Genomic DNA, 27,213 nt, shown 5'->3' on the forward strand with positions numbered 1-27,213 from the left:
AAATACTCAATCACACGCAAAAAGAAAAATAAAAGGTCGTCAATTTCATGGAGAGGAAGATGTGATAATGTGATGGGATTGTACATGGTGTTGGGAAAGAAGAGGATCGGAAGAGACGTGGTAGAAAAGTAAAGGTGCGCGACCAAAGCAACAAAAGCATGGTAGGGGCACGGGTAGTGCTAGAGTATTTTGTATTTTTCTTCATGGGATTCGCGTCCAAGCCTGAACTGGAACGCACCGGTAACGACACAACCAAATATTCCATTACAGGGATGATTGTTTGGGGCCGCAATGAGTGAATTCCCTCGACCATTTGGAATTTCATCAATATGTAATGCATCAACTATATAAAATTATGGCTTATGATCGAATCCCTTGGATCTTGGTTATGATTTTACTAGGCCCCTTCGAAATTCTTGTGGGTGAAGGATTGAGATGGTGGGCAAGGTGCATGTCTCTACAGGGTCATCTTCGCCTTGAACGAGCAAATATTTTTTGTTATTATGCTTTGCTTCAATCTGTTTATTGGGCTTTCATTAAAAAAAAAAAGAGCTTGAAATGATAGAAAATGGAAAGTGTTGTGATTCATGGCAATGGTCATATTCCTTGGGATTGGTCTCACTCGTAGAAGGATAAGAATGAGTGGAGGAGAGTTAGCTAAGAATGCTCATGGGCGACGAAGCTTCGTGGGTTTTGTTGTGCTTAGGCAGCTTTTACGTTGGAATGCTCTACACCAACATGTATTTTTTTCTCAAATGAGTTTTCTCTGGAAATCGATTTTCCTCCATGCCACCGTCTGGGTTGAGCTCCATCGAGGGGTCGAGTTACTGAGGAGATGAGTATGGGGTCGAGATTTGAGTTCCGTCGTGAAGTCAAGTTACCTTCGAGATGAGTGTGGGGGTCGAGATCGTTTGGAAATGCAATAGTGGGGAAGACGAAGAAGTGAGGGACGGTTGTATGGGGTCTCATTAGGTGTAGGCAAACCCAAACTAAGTAGAATAAAATGCATATGTGGCGCCCAACTATTAAAGGGATGTTTATTGAAGAAGAGTAGATTGACCGGTCTGCAGGTATTCTCATATATATATATATATGTTTTTATTTAGAGAGATGTTTTTGTACATAGCATGCATGTTCAAGAACAGAAAACCGACCCCTCTTCTCTCCAAGAGTTTCTCTGTGCATGAGAAATTATCTTCCAATGGTTGATTCGCTTGGTAAAGCCCTTGCTTTCCTCGGCCGAAGTATATTCTCCCAATTTCTTTGTCATTTGCTGTAGTATATGCTCAGATTCCCCACCTTCTTTCATATTCTTTTGTCCTGCTAATGCTTGGCCCTTCTGCCAAATCTCTCCACACTCGGTATGGGCCTTTTGCCATTTCTCTGAGACACCGAAAGTGAACATACAAGGAAAAGCCTACCGGACAAATCCTCCATTCACTTCAGTCCCAAAACGATGCTAACAAATTACCTCCTCCATTATTAGCCTACAATTACGCCTACAATGTACAAAAACCAGATAGATTATTTGTTTAGACTTTGCAGAATTTGCTCTGCCATTTAAAAAGATCATCTTTGGACTGAACCCATGCCAGTTGCAAAACACATATGCAAGAGTTGAAGTAGAAACTATACCCAGCGCAATGCTCTATTAACTTGGAATATGTCACACTACTCAAATAACATACGACTGACTTAAGGTAGACAAAAAAAAAAAAAAAAAAAAAAAAAACTAGCACTTATCTTCCGTGTAATACAATCAATCAAGGTCTCAACTATACAGTATGCATATGTTCTTTTGTGAAGGGAGACGAGAGCCGACTTCCAACAAAGTTCAATCAAGCAGGAACCAAACACATCCACTTCGGCATGACCTCAAGTGTCCCAAATCATCACAACAGCTATAACCCCAATGCCTAACAACACAGCAAAAAACTTGAGAGATGGCGTGTCTGCGGTGACAGTCTTCTGTGGTATAAAACCGTTTGATAGTAGGTGGTTTATGGATACATAGATGAAAACTCCACATGCTAGACCCATTGATATGGCAAAAATCCAATCTGCCACAGCACCCTGAGTTGTGGCATCTATAATGATTCCAATGGCCACACCGATTGGACTTGAAATGGCAAATGCAAAAGCATAGGCTACACATGACAAGAGAGGACGGTTCGGAATCTTGCGGAGGAGAGCAATACCCATGGCAATGGCTGCAAATATCTTGTGCAAAGAGATTGTCCATAAGGCTTTCCAGGCATCAGCTTTTGTATCGGCAACTCCAATCGCAATACCCTCAAAGACAGAATGGAAACACAAGGCGACAATCAACAAAATGCTATCCCCAAGTGAACCCACAGCAGCAACGGAGCTATGATGGACCTATTAAGTCATACAAGCAGATATTGACTCAGTTACAGAAAAGACTGAAAGTTATCTACCATATGTACAACATTACAACCCAGACAATTAAGTATAGGCTAGTTAATCTAAAATAGAAGACTGTCGTTTTCTCCTCCGATGCTAATTTGAGATGAACGAGCATATCTCTCACCTGATGCTGTGCTTGTGAAGTCACGCCGTTATTAATATTTTTCCGTTGCTCAACTCCACCTGAAATGAAAGAATAAAAAATGAATGACGGGATCAATCAAGCTGCCACAACTTGTTCACCTCCTGGTTTTGGAGTCCACAAAGGAGATACCCGATTGTTTGAATTTGTTTAGCTTCATCTATTTCTGGCCGTGATTTTTCCGCTACCCTTGTAATAAAATTTTTATTCACTCGTGTGTTTGGCATATTATTTTTCCCATAAAGCTAAATTGTCTCCCTTGCAATGGTGGCCTTGACATCTATATACTAAAATAGAAAAGTAATCTTAACTTTTCGTCTGCTAAACAACCTTTCCCCAATACAAATCATAACCTTTCGTACGCTAATCCAAGACAATAATTTACCTTTCAAAATGACACAAACCAATTATATATTTCCTGTAAGCAATCAAACGCTACATTCCCATCACAGATGTACTAAAAAGCATTAATCTTTTGAAATCCTATAATGGAATTGAATTGAATACCAGATACAGAAAATAAATAAAAAAATAAAAACTTTGATGAACAGGGACATACCTTGATGCTCGAGATCAGCAGCATCGTTTCCCTTGCCATACACGTAGGAGATTACACAATCCGCAAGCATGGTCAACAAGTAGCCGGCGCAAGCCAACATGTAAGCAAACGGGTACTCTTTTGTTGTCAAGTCCTCGAAAGTCTCGTTGGCGTCGCTGAGAAAGTGCATCAGCGCCGTGCCCAAGAAAACACCACCAGCAAACTGAGTCCCGAGAGTCAAGAAGCCCTCGTTCCACTTGAAGAAGTAGGGGGAAACGCCGGCGACGAAAGTGGCTATGAAGATAATTAGCAAGCACCATATCTTAGCCAGTATCAAAGGCCTGGAGCGAAGGTCGTGGTCGATTGCGTCGACATCGCCATCGTCGTGGCCGCTGTGAGCGGAGGCGGAGAGGAGGAGGAGGAGGAGGAGGAGGGAGAGGGAGAGGAAGAAGCGAGGCATTGCGATTTGCGAGTGTGAGGTTAGGGATATGGTAAGGATTTTTCAGTTTTTCTACATTCTCAACTTTGTCACATGTATAGAAAGAAATCTTCGTAGGTTGTACTACTCGAGAGGCCAGAGAGAGAGAGAGAGAGGCAGGCAGTACAAAGGGCGAAGACGACAAAGTCAAGAAAGAGCGTGTAGTACAACACCAAACATATGGTTGGAAACACTAACAGACAAAGTTTTGGTCGGCGTTTGTATAGTGTTCACCCCCAAGTCACTCGCTCTACTGAGGGCGTGCTGTTTCACTTTCACCAGCCTATTCATATTTATTTATTTATTTTATTTTATTTTAAAATTTTGATATCTTATTTTCTATTCATATTTTAAGCATCGTTTAGAATATTTAATAGATAATATTATTGATGTGATGGATTGTAAATTTGTAATCATATTTTATATTTATTAATTTATCTTTCAATTTTCTATTCAGCAAGCTGATCTTTTTAAAGAATTTTTTTAATAGATAACGTTATTTTTCAAAAGTCTCTTGATATGTTTTCCAAAGTCTCTTGATGTGATGGATTGAAACCATACCTTTATATTTATTTATTGATTAATTTGTCTATTCCGTGAATGGCACGCTCTTAAAGCCTCGCGTGACTGCAACTACTATAGAATTTGCGGCTCTTATAATTTAGTAGATAATTTTAAATAAAAATTAAAAATTTAATAAAATATTATTTTTTAATATTATTATTATTTTAAAATTTTAAAAAAATTAAATTATTTATTATATTTTATGTGAAATTTTAAAAAATTTATGATGATAAAATAAAATAAAATAAAATGAAATGAGTTAACATAGTTTGTCAACCCCGGTCTTAGATATGGAAGTGCATGGCTCCAGCATCACCGTCGATTCCTACTGATAACTCCTACAGCTAAGATGCAGCAGTCATATGTCCCCAACGCCACGCCAAGATAAAAGAAAAGAAAAGAAAACCCAAGTTGATGGAAAACTCAACTGAACCAGTTATTGAGAAAGCGAAACGCCACCGCATTGACATTTGGGGTACAAAGAAAATCCAAAATGCCACCACCTTTCCAGGAAACTTCGCCGTAAAGCCTGGTCTAGGCCAAGACGACCCAGAAGACTTGTAATAATGCACATTTCAGTTCCTGTAGATTCTACGGAGAAGACTCAGAAATAACTAAAAAGCATCCAAAGTAATTTTTTCTTGTTGCAGGAAAAGCCCCACCAAAAAAAAAAAAAAAAATATTAGGTTTTCAAGCAATTGGCAATTGTGACGTCACAACCCTGTTCTTCTCAAGGACAACCTACTTATCAACAAGCACAAAACTTATTCAATTTATGTAAAAGCCAGAATTGTGTTTCTCGCGCTTAAAAAATAATCTAGATGCAATAATCGCAGTCTCAGATGTCAGTGAACGAATTACATAATTCTCTTGCTAGAACTTATATGATGCAGTTCAAAATCTTTAGCCAAAATGGCTTTTGGCTTGAAAGAAACTTGTCTTCATACCTTCAAAAGCAGTGCCTTGTATTTATTTTTTTTTCGTCACCCCAAGTTAATAATCAAGCCCTGCAATTTCCTTCACCTCTTTTAAAATTTATTCTGGCCTCAACGCTTCCATAAACGACCATGCTGCTTCTGTTCTTCCATTCGCCTGCATCATTTGGTATGACCATTAATATGTAACTTGCAGTATAAGAAGTATGATCACTCCCCCCCTCTCCCATCCAAAAACAAACAAATACGCAACAAAACCAGCGTTTTTTTTTTTTCTTTACCTCTGATAGTCTTTAGAACGCCTAATGAACTCTGTTGGGATCTCACACCCTTGGTATGATGCCAGTACTGGTCTGATATCAGGTGGACTGGTACGGGCAACAACTGTAGACAAACCAGGCAGTACTTTTTCATACATATAATCAAGAAATTAACAAACCAGGCAGTATTCACACAAGAACAGTAGTAGTTCAACAACATGGTAACTATAAACACTAAAGGAGTGTCCCGTTCTTTTTCTTTTTCTTTTTTTATGAGCAAAGGTGCGTCTCATTCAATATTATATGGAATGAACTTAGGAACTGTACAATGCTTACATTCAAGAAATGGTATAAAATCCAAAAGAGCTGTATCATCTGTCTCATGCTGCTTCCATGGCTTGACAGGAACACAATTCTCTGGTTGAAGGCAACCTTCCAGCGCATGGCCACTCAAATAAAGAATCTTTCCAGGATTTCTGTTAAGCTTTGAAAGATCCTGACAAGGGAAACAATATATTATTGTCTACACTTCTCAATCTGGTCTAGCATCACAAATAATTTCCAAATATAAATCATGGGAAATAGGCAAAAAGCTGAGAATAACAATCAAAGAATTTCAAATACAGCACAAGAGATAGAATTCAGAGATTGCAATAATCTTGAAGACGCATGAAAAGAATAGAATATAATGCAGGGGAAATAATGTGAATCAACAATTGGTCATACTCTGTAATGGTTCCCATTCTGGTACTTGGTAGCGCCCTTAGATAGCCTATATCGTATGCAATGCTTAGGATCCAGCCTTTCTACAACAGGATCTACAAACTGCACATATCAATAGAAAGCATGATAATGATAGCTATATTAAAATAAGAAAGCAGTGATGACCAAGATAGCAAGTGAACAATCAGATTACCATACTCTGCTCGTCAGAATATATGACAATTTCATAGAACTGAGCCAGATGTTCCAAGAAAGCATCAACTCCAGGTCTTTTGAGAGTTTGCCAGCCTTTCTCTCGCTTCAAATACCACAAAGATTAATTTCTTACAACATTAAGCAATTTCACAAAAACCATGAGCACAAGAACCTGATATAAAATAAACACACGGCAAAAGTGAAACCAATACTTGAATCCCGACATCACATATTAAGCAAGCATAACACTATTAAACAACTAGTTTGATAATGCCAAGCAATCTTGTTTCCTTCTTTAAAAGCTTCAAATTAAGGGGAAAAAAAAAAAAAAAAAAGTACTCGCCTTACCGTCCAATCATAGTGAATTAGGGTCTCTTGCAGATCAAGAACAAGTGTAAAAACATGTTGCTCTGCAGGATGCAAATCCGGAAGAAGCTTCTCTGCGTATGGTTCAGCAAAACTCTGCCATGAAGCACGAAAAGTTTCGGTAAACACAAGGAAGGTTGTGCTAGAGTAGAAAATCACAGATGAAAACCAAGCATGTACCTGAACTTGCTCTTCGATTAGCCTCCCCATTTCCAAGTAAAGCTCAATTGCTTTAGCAGGCACTGATATGTTAGAGGAAAAAAGAATCAATGTTGATATCAATATAAATTATAACTAGAAAGATGGTTTTTGGACTTAATCATGCTTAGATGTTTCTCTTGTATGCGGCCTGTGTATATGGGCTATGCCGATTGCTATCAATAAAAGTTCTTGCTTAACTATAAGAAAAATTATGATTTTTGGCTTTCAAACCGACTGAGAATATTCTTAATTCATCTTCCACACAGCCTCAAACCCATGTAGTGTGCCAGCCAGACCGTCTTCACAACCCAGGCACACACATAAGGAGTAATGACATTCACTAGATTTCGCTCCCTATAGATTCTTCACTAACTACTAATTACAAAATGAACTAGCTATTTCATCAATCAGGGGTGGGGGGAATGAGAGCTACAAATAGAATGAAATGGAGCCCACAAGATTGCCCATATGCTCTATTTTTCTAACAATAATGAGGTGCAATGATAATCATAAAGTCTATATCCACCAAAATGGTAAATATTTATGCCTCTTCAAGAGAGGTGGGAGGGGAGGCTCCTCTACTGTCTGCAAGAAGTATACCCTGCCCACATGGCAAAGTTTGAAACAGGCCAAATCTTCTATTTTTCTAACAATAATGAGGTGCAATGATAATCATAAAGTCTATATCCACCAATATGGTAAATATTTATGCCTTCTTCAAGAGAGGTGGGGGGGGGGGGGGGAGTCTCCTCTACTGTCTGCAAGAAGTATACCCTGCCCACATGGCAAAATTTGAAACAGGCCAAATCTTCTATAGATAGAATTGTATATTTTACACAACACCTAAGTTACTAGAAAGAAATGAAGCCTACCTTGTAACATAGACAACAACAAAACCTACAAGAAAACCTTTTTTTAAGTAGCACTGGGTGTTCAGGAACAACATTCCGACTAAGCCCGGGGGTGCACAGGCTCTCAGCAAGGAATTTTCTGCAAGTGCACCTCGGATAATTCAAGGGAAAAATCTCCCAGTCCGATGGGCTCCAATCTGATGGCCCCTAAAGATTGTTTGCACCCAAGGAGATTTGAACGTTAGACCAAGGGAGAGCATACCTCCAAGCCCAAGGCCTTGACCACTTGAGCCAACCCCTAGGGGTTAAAAACCTACAAGAAAACTAATACTCCAACTGCTGCTGATACTCAGTACAATCAGTTATCATAGCAGCCATTGTCAGTAGGGAATCTATACATCTTGGTGTTTTTCAATATGTCTTAAGTTCATATGTGAGCGTCAGCAACAACCACCGCATTAACATCAAATTACATAATCCTGAAATATTACTTTTAAGACTTGAATGGCAATACGATGAAATGATTAAATACAAAGGGTATGCTTTCAGAAATAACCATCCAATGAAAGCCGACAAATGGAAAATCAAGGTTCCTACCTGTCATTGCAGCAGAGTTAAGCAAACCTTTAAATTTCTGCACGGGAGATCGATGAAAAATGTTACTCCTTATCCGATATTGTATTGCAAATACTAGCACCGCACAACCTCAAACGCAGCAAACGCACACGCAAAGTGCACACAAATCAAAACATTTGCAGCAAATGGCCGAACTACCCTATTTGTAGAAAGAATGACCCTACACTTACTTCAACAGCCGAGGCATCGTCCGTCGCATTGAAATTAACTGATGATCGTAATGCCCTCGTCTTCACGTCGATATCATCCAAAGTGTACGCTGTAAAATAAATTCACGTCTTTTTTACAGCTCTCGTTATCTTATTCATCCAGAAACCGCAATGAAATTAGCGTTCACTGTTTTAAGCGAAAACCAAACAAATTTTTTTAGCTTTCAAAAGGGGAAACAAGCACACACAAACAACAATAAAGCAAATTTTTCTTTACCCTTGTTAATTATCATATGAATGTCATATTTCATAATTATTAGTATTTACTTACAAAATAAAGGATTGATTATCAATCTTATAAAGTTTTCAAAACAAAAACGACATCGTATTAATGAAAAAAGCAAGAACCATATGAGGCGTAGCCTGCAGTGGCGGTGGCTCCGGTGAGGGCAACGATGAGACCGTACTTGAGAAACCTCCAACCTTTGTTGCTGCTTGAAACGCTCGCATCGAAAGGACCCAGAGGAGTATCTGTAGTAGTATTAGGAGGAGGAGGAGCAACAGCAGCGGCAGATGCAGGCGACGAGGCAAATGGCTGGACGTCGGAGCTTAATGGGCGTCGGTGGTGCTTCGTGAGCAAGGAGGCGAGGCGGGATCGGAGTATGGGGAAGGACATCCCTAGGAATTTTTATTTAATCTCTGAGATCTCCGCGTGTTGACTGGCGTTCGAAGTAGGGTTTTGGACGGGAGGTGTTTGCCTGTTTGGAAATGGGAGGGGCTTTGAGCTGGAAGCCTGCTGGTAAGCTGGTCGGTCCGGACCGAGAAAAGCGACCGGACCAGACCGGTCCGAACTTCAGACCTATCGATTTCGGTTTTATAAATTACGGAACGAGAATTCAGTCTGATTTCGGAATCTATAAATTTTAGATCGGATTGGATTGAAATCGACTAAATTTTTATATTTAAAAATAATTAAAAAAAAAAGGAAATAGATAAGCTTCTTAAAGCAAAAATTAAAATATAAAAGAATTAGAACTGGATTAACTATGTGCAACGGTTTAAGATTAAAAAAGTAAATGAAAAAAAAAAAGAAATTTGTTAGAAAAGAATTAGGATTAGAATTTTTGGAGTTTTTGTAACTTTTAAAAACATCTTTAAAACATAATTATAATTGTATTTTTTTCACCATTTGACAGAAACTTGGCGGACTAGAAACATAATTGTTTTAAGAGAGAGATGAGATTTAATGATGTATTCACATTTCATAATCCAATTTAATTTTGTTTTGAGAAAGAAGAACAGAAGTAGTGAACAACAGTTTAATACTGGTGGACTGTCATTTTGTGAACTAAAAATTCGAAGACTCTCCTGAATGGGAAGAGGAAGGAGAAGAGGTTCAGGTCCAGCACAACATCTCGTCAGATTATCTCTATTACAGCAACCTGCATTATCGCCAGCCCATCAGGCCTCTCCTTCTCAACAGGCAGGCAAGATGTTGTGCTTCTTTTTCATCGTCACTGTCTGAAACTTGTGACATTGTTTCGGCTAATTTTTTCAAATATTTTTTGTTGGTAATGGATGTTAATTGTGCTTGAAATCTGCTCGAAACAGTAATTCTAATAATACGTAAACAGTACCAGCCGATACTAAAAATAAGAACAATATCAGCCGTCACTAAAAACAAACTAATAGTACAGAACACGTAAACTAATATGTACAAAGTCGTTTGTTGTTTTTGTAGACAATCTAATTTATTATCATTTATTATATAAAATATTTTTTAATGATTTAGTTATATATTACATATTAATAATTCATTTAATTTTAATTTAGTAATTTAAATAATTTTTTTATTAATTTATTTGAAAAAAAAAAATAATAATAATAAATTTAGACTAGACCAAACGAATCAACTGGATCGGACCGGACCGATAGACCGATAGCTACCGGTTCAGTCCGGTCCCCATAGATGTTCGGTCCAATCCGGTTAAAAAAAAAAATGATAAGATAAAAAATTTTAATCCATCATCCCCACCACACGAGACTGGATTGATTTACATACCTACTTGAAAGTTAGGACTAGGGAGTATTTGGGAGTCGCCGTTGGGCGGTTCTAAATCGAGAGTAGAATCGAAATAAGTAAACGGTTTGGTTAATTTATTGGAAAATTTTTTAAAATCTTACACTTGTATCCAAATATAGGGCCTTGCAGAGTTATAGTAATTCAAATCTTGCTGCAGATAAACTGAAATACGTTGTTTTTTTCCCTTTTTGTTTTGGGTGTGGAGGAAAGCCAGAAACTTGGGGGGGAAACGTAGAGCCCTTCCAAAACAAAAGGAGCTTTTATACAGTCATGAAGATCAGATGATATCAAGGACATCAAATCATTTTGGTTCTCATGGTTCAAGAAGAACTCAAATATCCCACAAACAAGGGGAAAACAATCATGCACTCAAGTCTTTCGATAGCTTTCATATGCTTTTGTCTAGAATGAAATGTAAGTTCAAGTGGTTCAACCCGATCGGATATTGGGTGGGTTTGACCCGAACCGACAAAACCCCGAAAATGGTGTAAACAATTGAACCCCAAGGTGAGCCCCAGAACCACACATGGCAAATTATGCCATCTTTACATGACCATAGGGTGCATGATTTGAGTAAAGCTGTTCAAGTTACAATAATGCACGAGTTATACCCACAACCAGATGTTTCATTGTGTCAGCTTAGCTGCAATGTGAGTTTATTGCTCTTGCATTACAGACACATATATTGGACCATTGTCACAATATCACATACTCATAATTTATGGGGCGGTTTTGGGGATTACCTGTCCCTGACTCTGGCTCTGGCTCTGGCTCTATCTGTATTACACACTGCTCATGGTTATTGGTTCAAACCTTCAAGAAAATGCAACCCCTCAATCATAAAGCCAGATGGCAGTCAACCTCTAATTGGTAAGATGGAGATTACTTGGTCTATCTTAATAAGAAACAGCTGGAAAGTTCAAAATAGTGAAGTAAATGGGAACAAAGACCTCTCCTTTTGGTCAGGGGAACCTTCAACAATGATGTGACTTTTCTCAAAGGGTAATTTGCTACCTTGGGATACCATTGAAGGGATATTTCTTGCTTCTATATTGCATGGTAACCAAGGGTAGCTTTGTAAACCCATCCACACGGATGTAAATCAAGATTAGAACTCCTATATATATATAAATATGAGAAAGCCTGAAACTACAACTTAAATCTGTTTCATACCCTTTAAAGCTTAAACTCCTTTCCCACCCACATATTCCCTTTCCAAAGTTCTGCCTCTTCTACCAGAACAGATATCAGAATGGATCTAACTGAGTACTACAAACTACAAACCCTGACTCAGTTTATAAGCATGCAGTTTCTAAAGAAGGTGACACAGTTGGTACTCTCAGTTTCTGTGTTTTCTTTCTTCTTTTCTCACTCATCCTCGCTTTCTTTCCCACAGTCTTTTGACTTCTTATCCGCATTCCCTTTCCAACTATTTGGCCACACTGTTGATAAAAACTGCATATTCCTCCTTTTCAATGGACTCCTGGTTCTCCTTGCAAAATACTCCGGTCTAATAAGATCTCTGTCAGGGTCTAGTCACGAGGTGGAATCCATCACATGTGTTGATCATGGTTTGCAACCCGAATCGTCAACATTAGAGACCACAGAGGCAGTGTTGGAGAACAAGGTTATGTTAGAAACCGTCGGTTCTGCAGAGAATGTTGCCCTGAGACAAAGGAGAGAAATAGACTATTTGATCAAAGATGTGAAAAAAGAAACTGAAAAGACAGCTGTGGAGGAAGGAGGAGAAAGCAGGTTTTTTATTTCAGAAGAAGAAGAAGGAGAAGGTGTGGTATATGTCTCAGAAGATGAAGAGGAACCAAACGAGTCAGCAACTAGCTCATTTATCAATAAAGAAGAAGAAGAAGAAGAAGAAGATGAAGGAAATGAGAAGTTGAGTACAGAAGAACTAAACAAGAAGTTTGATGATTTTATTAGAAGGGTGAAGGAAGAAATAAGAATTGAAGCTCAACGACAGCTAGTTATGGTCTAGTGATCCCCTTGAAATATATTTTACTCAAAAAATCATCTGTGTCTCTAATCCCGATTGCGAATTGTAAGTTCCAGTACTTGTTCACCCTACTTCGTTAGCTGTATGTGAATGTACTCTAAGAACTCTTGTCTCATCTTTGTAATTTTGTTATCTGTGTACTTGTTTGTTGTTGTAATATGAATAAATAGTCAGTGAATACTGTGTCTGTAGTCTTATTGCAACCATATTTTGCGTTATTTGGTATATAAAGCTGCCACACGATCCATTTGCATGGGGAGGAAAATTAGATGTGTGGCCCTGCAGGTATAGGTTGATATAACATGCTGCCCAAACCCTAAAATAAGCATGGTAAAATCCATGCAGTAAACTTTTTAGGCACTGTTCTATGATAAACAAGAGTTTCATTAACAAACGCATCAGATCTTGGAAGCTACATATGAACCTTGATATGTTACCCTAAGCACATTAGATCTTCTTTTTAGATACCATGGATGAAGAATGTCAAGGATTGTGTAAATGATGATTATGAGTGGGCCGTACGAGAAATTGATCAGTCATTGAAGTGGGACATAACCCATTTGGCCGGTTATTACTGCTCATTTCTCCTTGAAGTTCTCAGTTTATCAGTTGTTTTGAGATAGACATGAACGCTAATGTCCATCTATAATAAATTATGAACAAAATTGGGGTTGGAGTGTCATGATAATCGAACCAAATCACCATTTGATTCAAGTCCTGATTACAAAAGTTAACCAATATTTAAGATTGACTTATGATTATACAACTTGAAAGAATATGACAGGGCGTGCTCATCTACACCATATGATTCTTAACGCATGGGGATTGAGATTCTCTGCTGGAATTAAATGATTCAGTTTGGAGAAAAACAGACACGTCTTTAAATACATATGTGTGACGTCTAGTTATCTAAAAACCTCACAAAGACAGCATCAAAACCATTGAAGGACCATATGCTATGTTGTTTCTATCTAAATTAGACCAATGTATAGAAATTATTTAATTTTATTTTGAAATGAGTTGTTAGGCTATGCCGATATAGTTGTTCATAAAACAACATAATGCTAATGAGTAAAAGAGGCAAATATGAAAATAATTGAATTTGGGTCTTTTCAGTCCATCATCAAGACACAAACAAACTTGATGAGCACATTAGTTGGTTAGCCCTTCCTCTGTTTCAATGTGATTGAAATTCTTTTGATCACATTGAAACAGAGGTTTCATATTTTGAACTTGTTGCTATCTGCCACAGTGCTTTTCACAGCTTCAGCAGGGACAATGCAATATCAGGCCTTAGCCTTGTAATCAAAGCAGAAATATACTGAGTTAAAAAGCTTAAGAAGAAAATATTGTTACAACAAAAGGACATGAATTGTTTTCAATAGCTGAAAGGGATTGAAGGTGGCATTTGCTTGCATAGGTTGTACACGTGGCCCAATATACCTTGAATCCTGTACACTTTTAATCGAGTATGTGGTTGGAAACTCCAGAGCCTTCATTTTCACAGCTCCAAGATGGATTTACATGAGAAAGCAGGTTCTCTCCAGAAGGGTCCTATTCTTTTTCAAATTTTGAGGTTGATCTCATTTTAAAAGAACATATTCGATTCCCACTCATTAAAGGCTAAACAGCACAGGAGTGAATTTGAGTTGGAGAGAGATTCTGGCCCCTCCAAATTAGGTGGGACTTAATGGGAGAGAGAGAGAGACACAACGTTGTAGGAATGACCAAGTACTCTAGATCTTATCTTCCATTGAAAGCAACTAATGTATTCATGCATGAAACTGCCTTCATTCTTTTGATAACATCGAAATCTGGTACACTAACCATCTGTTTGAAATAATATTGCAATCTCTACAATTAGTTATAATGTGGGACTGTGAATGAATGGTCTGATCGTGCATGAGGGTGACCTTGTTTTTAGTGTAGGTTTTAATTTGGATTTCAGGGGAAAAAAAAAAAAAAAAGATAGACAATGCATACAGACCCTGCAACATTTAATTAAATCCTTGAAACCCCCCTTACATGTTGACCCTTCGAAATTGTAAACCTTAAAGCCTTTGATACGAAGTCAGAACGTAAACATCTAAATCCTTAAAAACCAACGTGATCCAAAAATCAGTACCTCACATCTGCATGCAACTTTCATAATTGCTATCCACTCTGGGCATTGGTTGGGGTCCTAATGGAACAGGAAAAAAGGGCGGCGCTACTGGGTGATAAAGTGTCGGTGGCCGATACATTGGCAGCGGTGGTGGAGGGATGTGGCTGCAGGTGTCATACAATGGATAGTGATCAAGCCCTCCTCCATATGGTGGGTAATCATACCCACCTCCCAACACTGGATAATTGCATGGCATCCCATGATATGGAGAGGGAACAAATCCATTTTCTCCATAATAATTATAACCTCTTTCCCTGACCTCACCTTCAAATCTAATCCATTTTACCTCTGCATGTTTACCATATCTTTCCAACACCCTCAGAAGTACATTTGGATTTACTCTCCCAGTAACTTTCACTGTCCCTTGATCAGCATCTATCGTTATGTTGTAAGCTCCTAACAATTTCATAAAATAAAAGACTTGATGCTAAAACAGAATACATTTTAAATAAAATGAATTATCAATTAAAGGTGAATTGGAAAAATACCACGCAGACTCTGCAAGACTTCCATCACCTTCCTCTTACACGTCTCACACTGTGAATTCACTTTAAGAACACACGTCTGCAAAGACAACATTCCAAGAATATCTAACAAATCATCTCAAAGGCCAAAAAAATAAAAAATAAAAAATAAAAGAAACGTAACAACAACCAATAACAAAAGAATTAACATCTGTTTTCCATTAATCTAACCACTTCTGCAGAGGAGTAATCCATCACCAAAACCTTTTGATGGAGTTTCTTTCTACCCTATTTAGGACCCAGAAAATATTTCTGAAGGTCGACTGCCGAAAGGGTAATTAAAAATGGCCATGCCTTGACCTTGATTCTTAAGTCGTTACTATTATGAGAAATATTCTAAGTACATTAATACCATAAATATCTTTGGTGTCAAAAAGATCCCAAAAAACAATACCACATATATAAGATTGTCCTAAAATCTCTCCCGCAATAATCAATCATATTAAATTATATAAAAAGCAATCAGGAAGTGAGCTTGTTTATATATGGAAAGCATGATGGAAGGTGATCATTAAACTCTATTTTTTCTTTCTTTTGCAATACGAATCAGTGAAATTGCAAGAGTTATGCAGACTCGCAGGGCAAGGAATCTCAAAAAATGAACTCCTTTCTTTCGTGGGCGTCATATGGGAATGTGATTCCCATGGGAGCCACATGGATTTTTATGAAAATTAGAACCCAATATGTATATAATGTAAGGCAGTGAGATAAGATAGATGAGATAAATTTAGATAAAAATTGAAAATTGAATAAAATATTATTAGAATATTATTTTTTAATATTATTATTGTTTTCATATTTGAAAAAAATTAAATTGTTTATTATATTTTTATATGAGAATTGAGAAAATTATAATGATGAAATGAGATGAGATGAAACCGTTTCTCTATCCAAACCGGGCCTAGTTTTCCAATGAGATTTCTCGAATACGAACTTTTCCTTTATTCTAAAGGAAATTCCAAAACTTTATATTGTGAATTAAGAGCATCTTCAAACAATTTTTTACTTTTCGATTGGTTTGTACTGATAGAACCAAGAATTGCATAAAATGTCTTTCTGCACTGGTACTATACGTAGACTCTCCCTCCCGGAATGCTCTCTTTCTTCACTGGTGAGGGCCTCTCTCTCTCTCTCTCTCTCTCTCCCTCACCCCCCTTGTTTGAGCTTAATTCAAGCACAAAGGCTCTTAGGATCATACATGTCTTTTTAATTAATTGAATACAATCTTTCTTTGATTTGTTTTGTCAGAATACTGACTTGATTTGCTGATTTTCCCTCCTTTTCATTCTTTATTCAAATTATATATATAGGATAATCACGTTGTATTTAAATGCTATTTTTTAAGAGATGTCTGCAAAGAGAGAGAAAAAAAAAAAAAAGGAAGGAAAAATGCGTCTCTGAATCTGGAAAAGAATATAGCAACAAATTAATAAGATTTCTTCAATAAACCGAGAGAAGTGCAAGGTTGATGTTTAGTGTTGCTATTAAGCTATAGTTTGGACCCTGAACATGATTCATCCATCACAAAATCCAGATGCTAAGTTTTATTTTCATAAGAAAAGGTTTCAATATATTCTGCACTGATAATGGTATATTGTCCTAAAAGTTTATAGAAACCATTTATATGCAACTCAAAATACTGAAACTTTATTGCTTGTGATTTTTTTTTTTCTAATGAAGATTTGAAAGTAGTATGCAATATAGAATCATAGACAATTTGGATAACATGAATTAATAATTATTTTGATCGAACCTGATGCAACTTCGCGTGCATGCAGGTCCTTATCTTTTGCTGAACCATCTCAATGGCTGGCAATGATGCAAAAGTGAAAGGGTTCATGCTATCAGGATTAGTAATTCCTACGTCTCAAACAAACATGACAGATGCTCGCAAGAGATCAAGACGATTATATCAGTGTAGTAAAAGTGCCAAAACTGGACGTGGTGCTCCAAATACTGCTAGTTCTTCTAAATCACCCATTTTAGAGAAACTAGACCCTACTCTAATGCAAATAGCCATATTCTCTATTGTCTCTTTAATAGAAGGAACTTTGTGTTTCTACAACCTGAGGCCCCATATGAAGGGAAAGAAAACCAATGCACTTATTGACACTGTCTACTTCTGCATTGTAACAATGGCCACAGTTGGATATGGAGACCTTGTCCCTGATAGTATCTTCACAAAGCTACTGGCCTGTGCTCTTTCTTTCACAGGAGTGGCAATGGTTGGATTACTCTTGAGCAATGCAGCAGACACTTTGGTTAAAAAGCATGAAGATTTGCTAGTAAAAGCTTTGGATATATACCAAAATGGTGGTCCAACTGAAAGTACCAAAGATGAAGTTGAGACCATTAATATTGGAGGAAGATACAAGTGTTTATTGGTATTTATGCTTCTTTTGGTGCTCATAATCACAGGGACAACCTTCCTAGCTACTGTTGAGAAGTTGGACCTAATTGATGCATTTTACTGTGTTAGCATTACCATCACAACTCTGGGATACGGAGATGAGAGCTTCAAAACCAAAGGAGGGCGTGTTTTTGCAGTGTTTTGGATACTAGCAAGTACTATTACTTTGGCTCAGTTTTTCGCCTGCATTGCTGACCTAAACACAGGGAGCAGACATGGGGAATTGGTCAAGCGGGTTCTTAGTAATTGGAAGACGATAGATGATGAACTGGAGGCAGTACCAGATGAATCAGATGATCTTGATCATGATGATAGTTGTGTAAGGTAACTTGAATGCTTAAAAGTTTTTTTTTTCTCTTAATTTTATTGTTACAAACACCATCACCATGCACGTATGATTAATGTGAAACTCATCATAATTAGGAAGTAAATCAGCAAATTTTCTTTTAATCTTGTTTATACATGATATATACAACTTAATCTTCTTATATATTCTTTCCATTTTCTGATCCACAGGGCTGCTGAGATCATCCTATATAAACTTCAAGAAATGGGCAAGATAACCGAAGATGATATTTCTCTTGTAAGAACTGTAAGGGAGGAATTCGAACACCTTGACATTGATTGTTAACAGATCAATCAAAGAACCTTAATTGATCAGTACTACTTTCTGATCATTGTATGATGCTTCTAAGCAGACAAGTGACTTTACCAATTCATGTGAGGTGGCAGTACTGATCGACTCGCCCCTAGTCATCCAGCGAGAGAAAAGAAGAATGTGGGCGTTGCAATAGCTTCTTGTATTGGTAGGAAAATTATTTATACACTATAGAGTATGTATACAAGTCTAGCATGCTTTTTTTTTTTTGGTTAAAGTACAAGAAATTTAGGGTCCATATAAAAAAACGGGTTTTTTAGTGGACTCAACTTTTTTTCAAAGAGAGTGCACAAAACTTACACATCATAAGATTACATTTAACATTACTCATATTTATAATCTCGACTTCATATTTTTTTTATCTAGGGTTGTAATAACTTCTCAATTAGTTAAGTTTCAATAAAAAAGGGATTCCACCTCTCTTAGATAAGGAAAATTTTAAAAATAAAAACTAGATTATTGATATGAAATAGGAAGATCTCGAAATTTGACAAAATATATTGAAATGATTGTAAGATTATCTTATGATTTTTATCAGACCCTAATGCTACACCTTGCTCATTAGAATGGAATGATTTTAGCAAATAATTTTAGTTGGTGTAAAATCGTGTTCTCCATGTTGCTAACACGTTAAATTAAAAATAAAATAAAAGTTTAAACTTCTAGTGCGAGAAACGATATTTGCAGTTATATGGTGCGTAAATATTGTGTGATTTTTTCAAAAAAAAAAATTAAGTAAATATGATAACTATAAAAAAAAATTAAAATTTTAATATATAGGACTGATTTAAAAATAGAAAGACTGTTCATAAAAAAAAAATAGAAAGACTGAAATGAGAGAAGAAGTAAACAACGGGCCAAGAGACTCGGCCCACTAGTTTAAGGTCTAGGCCCAGTCCATCTCACGATCTCTCGCCTTCATCCTCGCTTACATATTATTGAATTAAAAAATTGTGAGAAAAAGTCTCAACGCTTATAAATACTTGAAATTTGCGAAGTGGCTGAAAATGTTAGATCTTTCCGCGGGGAATTCCTCGAGAATTTGCACTTCAAACCGATCGGAAAACGAAACCCAATCCTGCTTTACACTGGTAAGCCTGTCTGCATCTCTCTCTCTCTCTCTCTTTAAATCTTGCTGGAAACCCATCCATTTATGTTACTTTCTATGGAAACCTCTTTTAAAAACCTCAGTTTGACTCCAATATGTGTGTGTCCCTTCATTTCACTTCCTCTTCTCTTCAGTTGGTTTGTTTTTTATCCATGCATGAGTAGAGGGCTGTGAGAATCTTGCTGATCCAATCGCGTGAAGCATTTGGACTCACAGCCAGTTAGTTACTTCGATTATTTTATAGATCTTTGATTTTGTGAATGAAACAACAGAAACTCACAATTGAAGCCATGATTAGAGTTGTTCTGCTGGAGGGAATACATGTTTCCTCAAGCCCATATTCTTAAATGTATAAACTTGGATTTGTTAAGTCAATGATTTCTGCTTGAATCGAGTCGGCAATCGAGCTTCCAATCGGAAGTTGACGACGCACAAGGTATTGAATATTAATAGAAAGGAACAAGAAGCAGTATGAGTTGCAGTTACTGCTTCTACATTTCAGATGCTAAATGTGACTGGTGGATTTCTGTTTTTTATTGAATTTAGATCATAACCCTTGGCGACATGACTAATCTTTGTTAGAGATGATATCAATAAAGCATTTTATGTTATTATTGTAATTTGTATAACTCGAATGTGACGGTACAGGTTTTTTAGCGCTGTTCAATTTTGTTGAATCATTTTAATGGCCAGCAATGGTGTGAGAGAGCCCTTGTTGTCAGCATCACTGGAGCCCACAGCTCAGAAAAACAAGAAAGAAGGTCTGAATAGAAGAAGATATCGGCGGTGTAAAAGTGCTCCTCTCGCAGAGTTTGTTCCTCCAGAGAAAGATGTGATCAGCTCGACTCCAAATTCCGGCTCCAATGTTGGCAAAGAACACCCAAGTTTTAAGAAAGTAGCTATATTCTTCGCTGTGTATCTCGGTATAGGAGCAGTATGCTTCTATCTTGTAAGGAACCAGATTGAGGGGAAGAAAACAGATGGGATTCTGGATGCTGTTTACTTCTGTATCGTGACAATGACCACTGTTGGATATGGAGACTTGGTGCCTGATAGCGCCCTTACAAAACTACTTGCTTGTGCTTTTGTTTTCACGGGAATGGCTCTGATTGGACTAGTCCTGAGTAAAGCAGCAGATTATTTGGTAGAGAAGCAGGAAATATCACTTGTTAAAGCTTTCAATATGCGTAAAAAAGTTGGTCCCAATGATATTCTGAAGGAGGCTGAGACCAACCGAGTGAAATACAAATGTATAACTGTCTTTGTCCTTCTTATGGTGCTCATAGTAGCTGGGACAACCTTCCTAGCTACTGTTGAGAAATTAGAACTTGTTGATGCATTTTATTGTGTCTGTGCTACCATCACAACCCTGGGATACGGAGATAAGAGCTTCTCTACTAAAGCGGGGCGTGCTTTTGCTGTCGTTTGGATATTGACAAGTACTATTACCTTGGCTCAGTTTTTTCTATACCTGGCTGAGTTAAACACTGAAAGAAGACAAAGAGCACTTGTCAAGTGGGTTCTTGCTCGAAAGGTGACAAATGTAGATCTTGAAGCAGCTGATCTTGATGATGATGGGGTTGTTGAGTGAGTTATCTTATCTGTTTTCTTTTTAGAGCACATCTTTCTTGTCACGGATGCTTTTCTCCACATGCTCTATGTATAAAAAAAAAGAAAAAAAAAAAAAAACAATCTTTCTCAATGCACAGATTATTTAATATATTACTAAAGCTCACAAATTGCTTTCTTTTTCCACAGTGCTGCTGAGTTCATCCTATATAAGCTGAAAGAGATGGGGAAGATAACTGAAGAAGACATTTCACTTGTAATGGAAGAGTTCGAAGATCTGGATGTTGATCAGTCTGGAACTTTGTCGGTTTCTGATATAATGCTTGCTCAATCATCTAGACGAGAGAGGTGACCATACCATGGGAACCTGGTAATTGGTTTGTAAAGAGATGTGAAATATTCTGTGTAAAATCAACTTTTCATCATCGATACATCTGGTTCATGGCTTTTGACATGATCAATATATTGGTAGCCCAATAATTCAGTCTCAATTATCATTCGCATACAAAACACCAACAGTACTTCTTCAGGCCTGTACCTCTTGGGCATGAACGGATGATGGCCATGGAAGTAACAGACTGAAGCTGAGCTAAAATCATTTAAGTGTTATTTGAATAGTGAGTTAAAATGAGATAAATTGAATTGAAAATTGAATAAAATATTGTTAAAATATTATTTTTAATAATATTATTATTTTATATTTGAAAATATAAAATTATTTATTATATTTTATATAAAAATTTAAAAAAATTATAATGATAAAATGAAACATCTTTTTGTATAAAAAAGAAGAGTCTTACTAATTGGAATTCTTAGAAATTAAAGATCAGCCCTAATAGATGATGATCATATGATTGAAGATCTGCAAAAGGTGTCGTCATACTGCTTTTTCCGCTTTCATGTTGGAAAGCCTTGAGCCTTTAATTAAACATATAAATTATGTAATTAAAATATTTATATTTATACTGTGGTGCAATCAACCATTTTCAATGCCATGACAATGGATTTGACAAAGGTCCCACACCACCGGCAAACGAATATATAATCAATCATGCAGCCCCTCTTGAAGTTTCGAGCAACCACAAGTTCATGGGACCCATAATTCAGTGGGATGACATGTAACCATACCAGCATCATCGCCAATTATGGGCCCACAACAAACGTATCCAACGTTCCACATCACACTTGGCAGAGTATAAGATACGCACCCCGGTAAAATAATATCAGAGGAAAGGAAAATGAAACAAAAATGGACTGACGTGTAATAAAACGGGTTTCCTAGTCCTAGAATTAGAAAGACATCCCCCACTTCGATGAGCCCATCGTTTCTCAATCACATCCTACGCCTTTTGTTTGTTTTCTCACCTAAATATGCATGTCTTAAAGAAACTAGCTTTGCGTCTCAAGTGTCTATCCGGATTCACCGCACTCCTCCAAACATAATAAATTATACACCCAGTTTTTTTTTTTTTTTTAGATAATAATGCAAAGATGAATCCGAATGTCATGAACAAAATTATTCTTCCCCGGAAAGAATTTACAGTTCACCAGAGACAAAAACGAAAACAAAAACAAAAAAAGGGAAGGGGGTTGGGAGGAGTTTCGAAATTACACATGGGTTTTGTTGTTTCGTGCTGCTACTCGGACTTGAAGCTCTCTACCGGATGTTCAAGTTGCCCAGCAACGTAATCGAGGAGTCCCTCTACGGCCTTGTCGTCGCCGTGGACGTCGGTGCCCTTCACGGAAGTCCGGCCGAAGAAGATCACCGCGAAGAGGAAGAGTGCGGTTGAGAGAAAGAGGGGCCAGAAGTAAGCCAAGATGGTGACGAAACTGGGTGCTACGGGGACGATGAAGACGGTGGTGAGAGAGAGAGTGAGAGCGAAGATGATGTGGAACTTGTACTCGAGAAGCTTTTCCGGGATCTCCATGGCTTCTTGGGTTTGGCAGAGAGAGCGAGAGAAAGAGAAGGAGAGGTGTGTTGGTGTTGGATTTTAACAAAGGAAGGGAAGGGGAGGGATTGGACTGCAGTTCCACTATGCAGAGATTCTCTGAGGCGAGAATGAAGTGCTTGTTTGTTCTTGGGTGGTCTGTGGAGGAGAGTGAGTACCGTGATTTTCTTTTTACTCGTGTCACCGTGTGCTTACAGCTTATCTAATTTCCACTCACTTTTCTTCAGTATTTATTGGTAGAAATGATTTTTTTTATTATTTTGACAGATATCTCATCTTACTATTTAAACCGCCTGATATTCCAAATAGATTTTAAATTACCCATCCTTAAGCTTGTTCTTCCTTCATCATCTTTTGTTTTTTTATCATCATTATTAAATGGAATTTATATTATTACCTTTTGCATTCTTACAAGATTTTTGATATTATTACTATTTTGTAATATTTTTTTCAAAAAAACTATGTTTGCAACTCTGTTTAGAAGGAGAATCTTTTTATTTCACTATTCCAAAGAGACAAGGAGGGATATTAAGGTCATCTTGGTTAAAAAAAAATTAATCACAAGGACGTTTTGTCACTGTCCCTTCGCTGCATGCAACTGTCGGTTATAAATTAATTGATTTTAATGATGGGTTTGGGTTTAAACGAGGATTTTGTTGGTTTGTGGGGGCGGGGAGATAAGATCTAAAACAGGACCCGGTAATTCGAGGCCGAGAGTTACCCAATATTGAAGCCCAATGAACGAAAGCTCAAACAAAGTGCAAGTCCATGTCCAAAGTCCAAAGTCGAACCCCTAAGATAATGAACACGCCTGCCTTGCAGTTTTTGTGCATCCAGTGAGTTAGTTTGACCTTGAGTTTCTCATATCTTTCTTTCATCCAAAGCTTGAGTAGCCCGCCCCATGCAGCTAATATTTCTCCACAATCAGAGGTTGGCGTTGATCAGGATAGAACCATCTCTTTTTATTAGGATATGGAGATTTTTCTTCATACCCTTCGAGACAACAGTATGTATCACATTCTAGATGTATTACAAAAGGATGACAATTAAAGTTTTGTCAAGAGAAATGAGTCAACTGCAACTATACAAGATATATGATCATTCTTTCAAGAGAAATGAACAAACATGTAGGTCTAAGAAGACAATTTACCTTGAGCCACGAAAATGCAATGGAAAAGGGTATATTGGCAAACAACCGTAACTTTTAAATCATTTTTAGCAACAGTAGCAATACTCCAAGGTCCTCCAATAGAAAATTTATCGCCTAGATACATAACCTCGATGATTTCAATCTTGCAAAATGATAAAAGCTTACGGTAGCGTTACAGCAGAAAAGAAAAAGAGGCCGATTGGCGCCGAGTTGAATAAGCTATCAGATACTCTGGTCACTGGGGATTCCATTTTTCAAATTGAGACTCTTGGCAATGTGGGTCTAGCCAATCCTTGAAAATGCCCTTCTCCATGTTGACAGTTCTTTTGCCACCACCCACAAGTTCTCGAAGACTTTCTAACTTATTCTCCCGAACTGTCCCACTAGTCCTCTGGTCTGCTTCCTTCAATTTTTGCTTGAACCGCTGCTTACGACCAGAAGAATTCTGCTCTTGCTGCTTTGACTGGGAAGGGGGTGCTCCGTGTGGTCCTAGGTAGATGTTCTCTTCCTTTTTGGCCTGCACAAGTGCAATAACAAAAATTTCTCAAAAATTTCTATGATACGAGGTTAAGTGCATAAGTAGTCCCATCGTATACAGATTATCTTCCTCATTAAGAATCTAGGATTCTTGCAGCAGACCTTTGGAGAAGGAGGTTTTGGAGATTCTACTTCTGGAGCATCAAGCTTTTGTTGATCTGGGTCTCCAATTTCCAAGCTTGGAATCACGAATCCATCGGTATCTAATGCAAATACCGGCCAAAGAGTTATGTTAGTACTGCCAGAAACAGTTCACAAAATTTGCAGAAGTTAGCACTGCTGAGACCAGAGAACTCTGTGTGTTTAACAGTGATGGATTTCTTGCAAACAGATCATTGAAATTATCAAAACGGCTGCCTCCTAATAACCTTTAACATCACATCTACTTCATTCTTTCACTAACATGTAATAAAACTACAAATCAATCCATGGAACGCACACTACAATGCAATAGCAATTACTAAAGAGTTAAAGATTCCAAATTGAACTTAAGATTAGTCAAACTCAGTGAATTCAAAGTGTCCTTAATTATTAAGTGCCATGCAAAAGAGGAACCATTCACTTGAAACGTTACTGTATTCTATAAGACAGCAAGATAAACACAGCCTTAGCCAAAGCAACATCATAAAACAGCTGCCTTGTGTTGTATTTTACGTATAACTCCCATCACTGTCTAAAGTAAAGTAAACCTAAAAAGTGAAAAGTGAAAATTTTGTAAATTTTGTCTACAGATGAAGCTAATTTTCTGTGGGGAAAATAACCCAATTGAGATTAATCATATATAAATCCAACATGCAGATTCAGTTTTGAGGTAGATTAAATTGATGACAAGGAGCTCTAGTTCAAAAGGTACTTCCTCTCCACACAAAAATAAGCATGAAGATGAGATCCTGGATTCCTATAATCACAATTTAAAAAATGGTCTTTTATCCTATATGAGTAATGCTCCTTTTCATCCTAGATGTTGTCATCCCTGCCACATCACCAAGTGGCTATCATTTAAGTGTTTGATAGAATAAGCCACTTGACATGTGCCAGCCACATCACCAAAGGTGACTGGAGATTATAAGGTTTAGGATGAAGGGTAGCATTGTTTATCCTATATTAAGATAAAATCGCTTAATACAACTACATGAGCATGGCGTAGTGCATGCATGTATGCAAGAAACATGGCTCCTGTGATGTTTCCCTCAAACTGACAACCATAACCTCAATTACCTATGTTTGCCCAAAAGCCGATTATGGCCAAGTACATGCATGTATGCAAGAAACATTGTTCATGGGATGTTCCCCTCAAGCTGACAACTAAAAACCTCCAACTACCTAATTAGACCATGTAAACGAACTTTCGTTATTCCAGGTTTTTATATTATATGATGGGCATATCGAACGAATAGAACAATGGAAACAAACTAATTTCCTTCATAAAAATGGAACTTCAAATTTCAGGTTTTTATCTGATTTAGCTAAATCCCTACATAAGATTTTTTTTCTTGGTCAAAAAATGTATATTCATATGCATATTTATGACTTCAAGTCCTGATCAAACCCCCTTAAATATTTCAACTTTTCTACCACTTGAAATGTGCAAACAGCTCCTGAGAAGGGAGAAAAACCCAATAATAAATAGATAAAACTTATAATACAATAAGTGCCCACGCCCAGAAAGGCAAGCATAGTGAAACTAAAATAACCAAATCAAAATAATATTTTTAACCATAAAAAAATCGGAGAATTAGAAACTAATATCGCATGGAAACCCGAATGAAATTCGAAATGTTTTCTTTCCAGCATTTTCCCAGCAAACAAAAAAGGGGCCACGGAAAAAATATAAGTAAAATTAAAAGAAAAACCGATACCCCACTCATCTTCTTCTTCAAGTGGAGGATGGGTTGGCACTGGAGACGAGTCCATGGGACGCTGATGAACATGGATTTCAACGGCCAAAGGGCGCAAAAGCCTAGAAAACGATCACACGGCCAATCGCCACCGATTCGAATACAAAGAAAAAGGCCCCAGCACTCTGTATCTGTGAGCGTCTGAAGCAAAGAGCTATATAACTAGAAACCCTAAAGAATCCCCCAAATAAGGAAGAAGATAATACAGTAATTAAAAATTTAAAACCCTAACCCTAGAACTATTGCTCCTTATAATTCCATATCATTTAATTAAATTATGTTTTTAATCTCTTTAGATCTGTTTTGACAAATTGAAACGTCACTCTTTCTAAAACTTTACATAACAATATTTTAAAAATATATATTTTTTATAAATTATTTTATAAAAAAATATTTTTTTTTAACATATATTATAAAATAAATTATGAAATATATTGTGAGATATGAATTTCATTCTTGCTATATTTATAAAAAAAGTAATCTTTTTAAATTGACATAATTTTATTTGATTTGTTAAATTTATTTTATAATAAAAATAATTTTTAAAAATAATTTTATAATTTGTTAAATTACATTAAATTATTTTAATTTATAAAATTATTTTTATATAATTATTTTATAACTAGAATACTTTTATTCTAGCTATGTTGTGAAGGGATTGAGGGTGAACTCGTGATTTCACGAAAG

General features: G+C 37.0%; 8 protein-coding genes across 10 annotated transcripts; 3 read left to right on the forward strand and 5 right to left on the reverse strand.

Moving 5' to 3' along the window:
- Positions 1-1,617: 1,617 nt before the first annotated feature.
- On the reverse strand, positions 1,618-3,856 carry LOC121237297 (zinc transporter 11). The gene is made up of 3 exons (XM_041133985.1): positions 3,129-3,856; positions 2,552-2,610; positions 1,618-2,379 (listed from the first exon to the last, which is right to left on the reverse strand). Exons 1-3 carry the CDS (start codon positions 3,565-3,567, stop codon positions 1,876-1,878), a joined length of 1,002 nt encoding a protein of 333 aa, XP_040989919.1. The 5' UTR covers positions 3,568-3,856; the 3' UTR covers positions 1,618-1,875.
- A 682-nt stretch (positions 3,857-4,538) lies between these two features.
- On the reverse strand, positions 4,539-9,322 carry LOC121237768 (mitochondrial import inner membrane translocase subunit TIM50-like). Of its 3 annotated transcripts, none has more exons than XR_005934969.1 (11): positions 8,874-9,322; positions 8,487-8,575; positions 8,278-8,314; positions 6,809-6,870; positions 6,611-6,724; positions 6,261-6,365; positions 6,071-6,169; positions 5,681-5,840; positions 5,366-5,468; positions 5,097-5,241; positions 4,539-4,731 (listed from the first exon to the last, which is right to left on the reverse strand). XR_005934969.1 is itself a non-coding variant. In XM_041134645.1 (10 exons), the coding sequence occupies exons 1-10, from the start codon at positions 9,139-9,141 to the stop codon at positions 5,196-5,198; spliced, it is 1,083 nt and encodes a 360-aa protein (XP_040990579.1). In that variant the 5' UTR covers positions 9,142-9,322; the 3' UTR covers positions 4,895-5,195. The 3 variants fall into 3 exon arrangements, 1 of the variants encoding a protein (XP_040990579.1); XR_005934968.1 differs by having other exon boundaries at positions 4,539-4,740; XM_041134645.1 differs by lacking the exon at positions 4,539-4,731 and having other exon boundaries at positions 4,895-5,241.
- Positions 9,323-11,800: 2,478 nt separating this feature from the next.
- On the forward strand, positions 11,801-12,541 carry LOC121236712. Its single transcript, XM_041133141.1, has one exon. The coding sequence runs from the start codon at positions 11,801-11,803 to the stop codon at positions 12,539-12,541; it is 741 nt and encodes a 246-aa protein (XP_040989075.1).
- Positions 12,542-13,818: 1,277 nt separating this feature from the next.
- LOC121237684 (heavy metal-associated isoprenylated plant protein 32) lies at positions 13,819-15,893 on the reverse strand. Its single transcript, XM_041134528.1, has 2 exons — positions 15,212-15,893; positions 13,819-15,119 (listed from the first exon to the last, which is right to left on the reverse strand). Exons 1-2 carry the CDS (start codon positions 15,300-15,302, stop codon positions 14,686-14,688), a joined length of 525 nt encoding a protein of 174 aa, XP_040990462.1. The 5' UTR covers positions 15,303-15,893; the 3' UTR covers positions 13,819-14,685.
- Positions 15,894-16,211: 318 nt separating this feature from the next.
- On the forward strand, positions 16,212-18,553 carry LOC121236416 (two-pore potassium channel 1-like). The gene is made up of 3 exons (XM_041132839.1): positions 16,212-16,358; positions 17,026-17,981; positions 18,174-18,553. Exons 2-3 carry the CDS (start codon positions 17,053-17,055, stop codon positions 18,286-18,288), a joined length of 1,044 nt encoding a protein of 347 aa, XP_040988773.1. The 5' UTR covers positions 16,212-16,358; positions 17,026-17,052; the 3' UTR covers positions 18,289-18,553.
- A 702-nt stretch (positions 18,554-19,255) lies between these two features.
- Positions 19,256-21,453, forward strand: LOC121237512 (two-pore potassium channel 1). Its single transcript, XM_041134258.1, has 3 exons — positions 19,256-19,406; positions 20,072-21,010; positions 21,182-21,453. The coding sequence occupies exons 2-3, from the start codon at positions 20,109-20,111 to the stop codon at positions 21,342-21,344; spliced, it is 1,065 nt and encodes a 354-aa protein (XP_040990192.1). The 5' UTR covers positions 19,256-19,406; positions 20,072-20,108; the 3' UTR covers positions 21,345-21,453.
- A 1,043-nt stretch (positions 21,454-22,496) lies between these two features.
- LOC121237923 lies at positions 22,497-23,034 on the reverse strand. Its single transcript, XM_041134855.1, has one exon. The coding sequence runs from the start codon at positions 22,918-22,920 to the stop codon at positions 22,630-22,632; it is 291 nt and encodes a 96-aa protein (XP_040990789.1). The 5' UTR covers positions 22,921-23,034; the 3' UTR covers positions 22,497-22,629.
- A 1,089-nt stretch (positions 23,035-24,123) lies between these two features.
- Positions 24,124-26,782, reverse strand: LOC121237810. The gene is made up of 3 exons (XM_041134694.1): positions 26,488-26,782; positions 24,731-24,831; positions 24,124-24,608 (listed from the first exon to the last, which is right to left on the reverse strand). Exons 1-3 carry the CDS (start codon positions 26,540-26,542, stop codon positions 24,327-24,329), a joined length of 438 nt encoding a protein of 145 aa, XP_040990628.1. The 5' UTR covers positions 26,543-26,782; the 3' UTR covers positions 24,124-24,326.
- Positions 26,783-27,213: the final 431 nt, after the last annotated feature.

This window comes from Juglans microcarpa x Juglans regia, chromosome 6S (genome assembly GCF_004785595.1).
Source record: "Juglans microcarpa x Juglans regia isolate MS1-56 chromosome 6S, Jm3101_v1.0, whole genome shotgun sequence".
Lineage (NCBI taxonomy): Eukaryota > Viridiplantae > Streptophyta > Magnoliopsida > Fagales > Juglandaceae > Juglans > Juglans microcarpa x Juglans regia.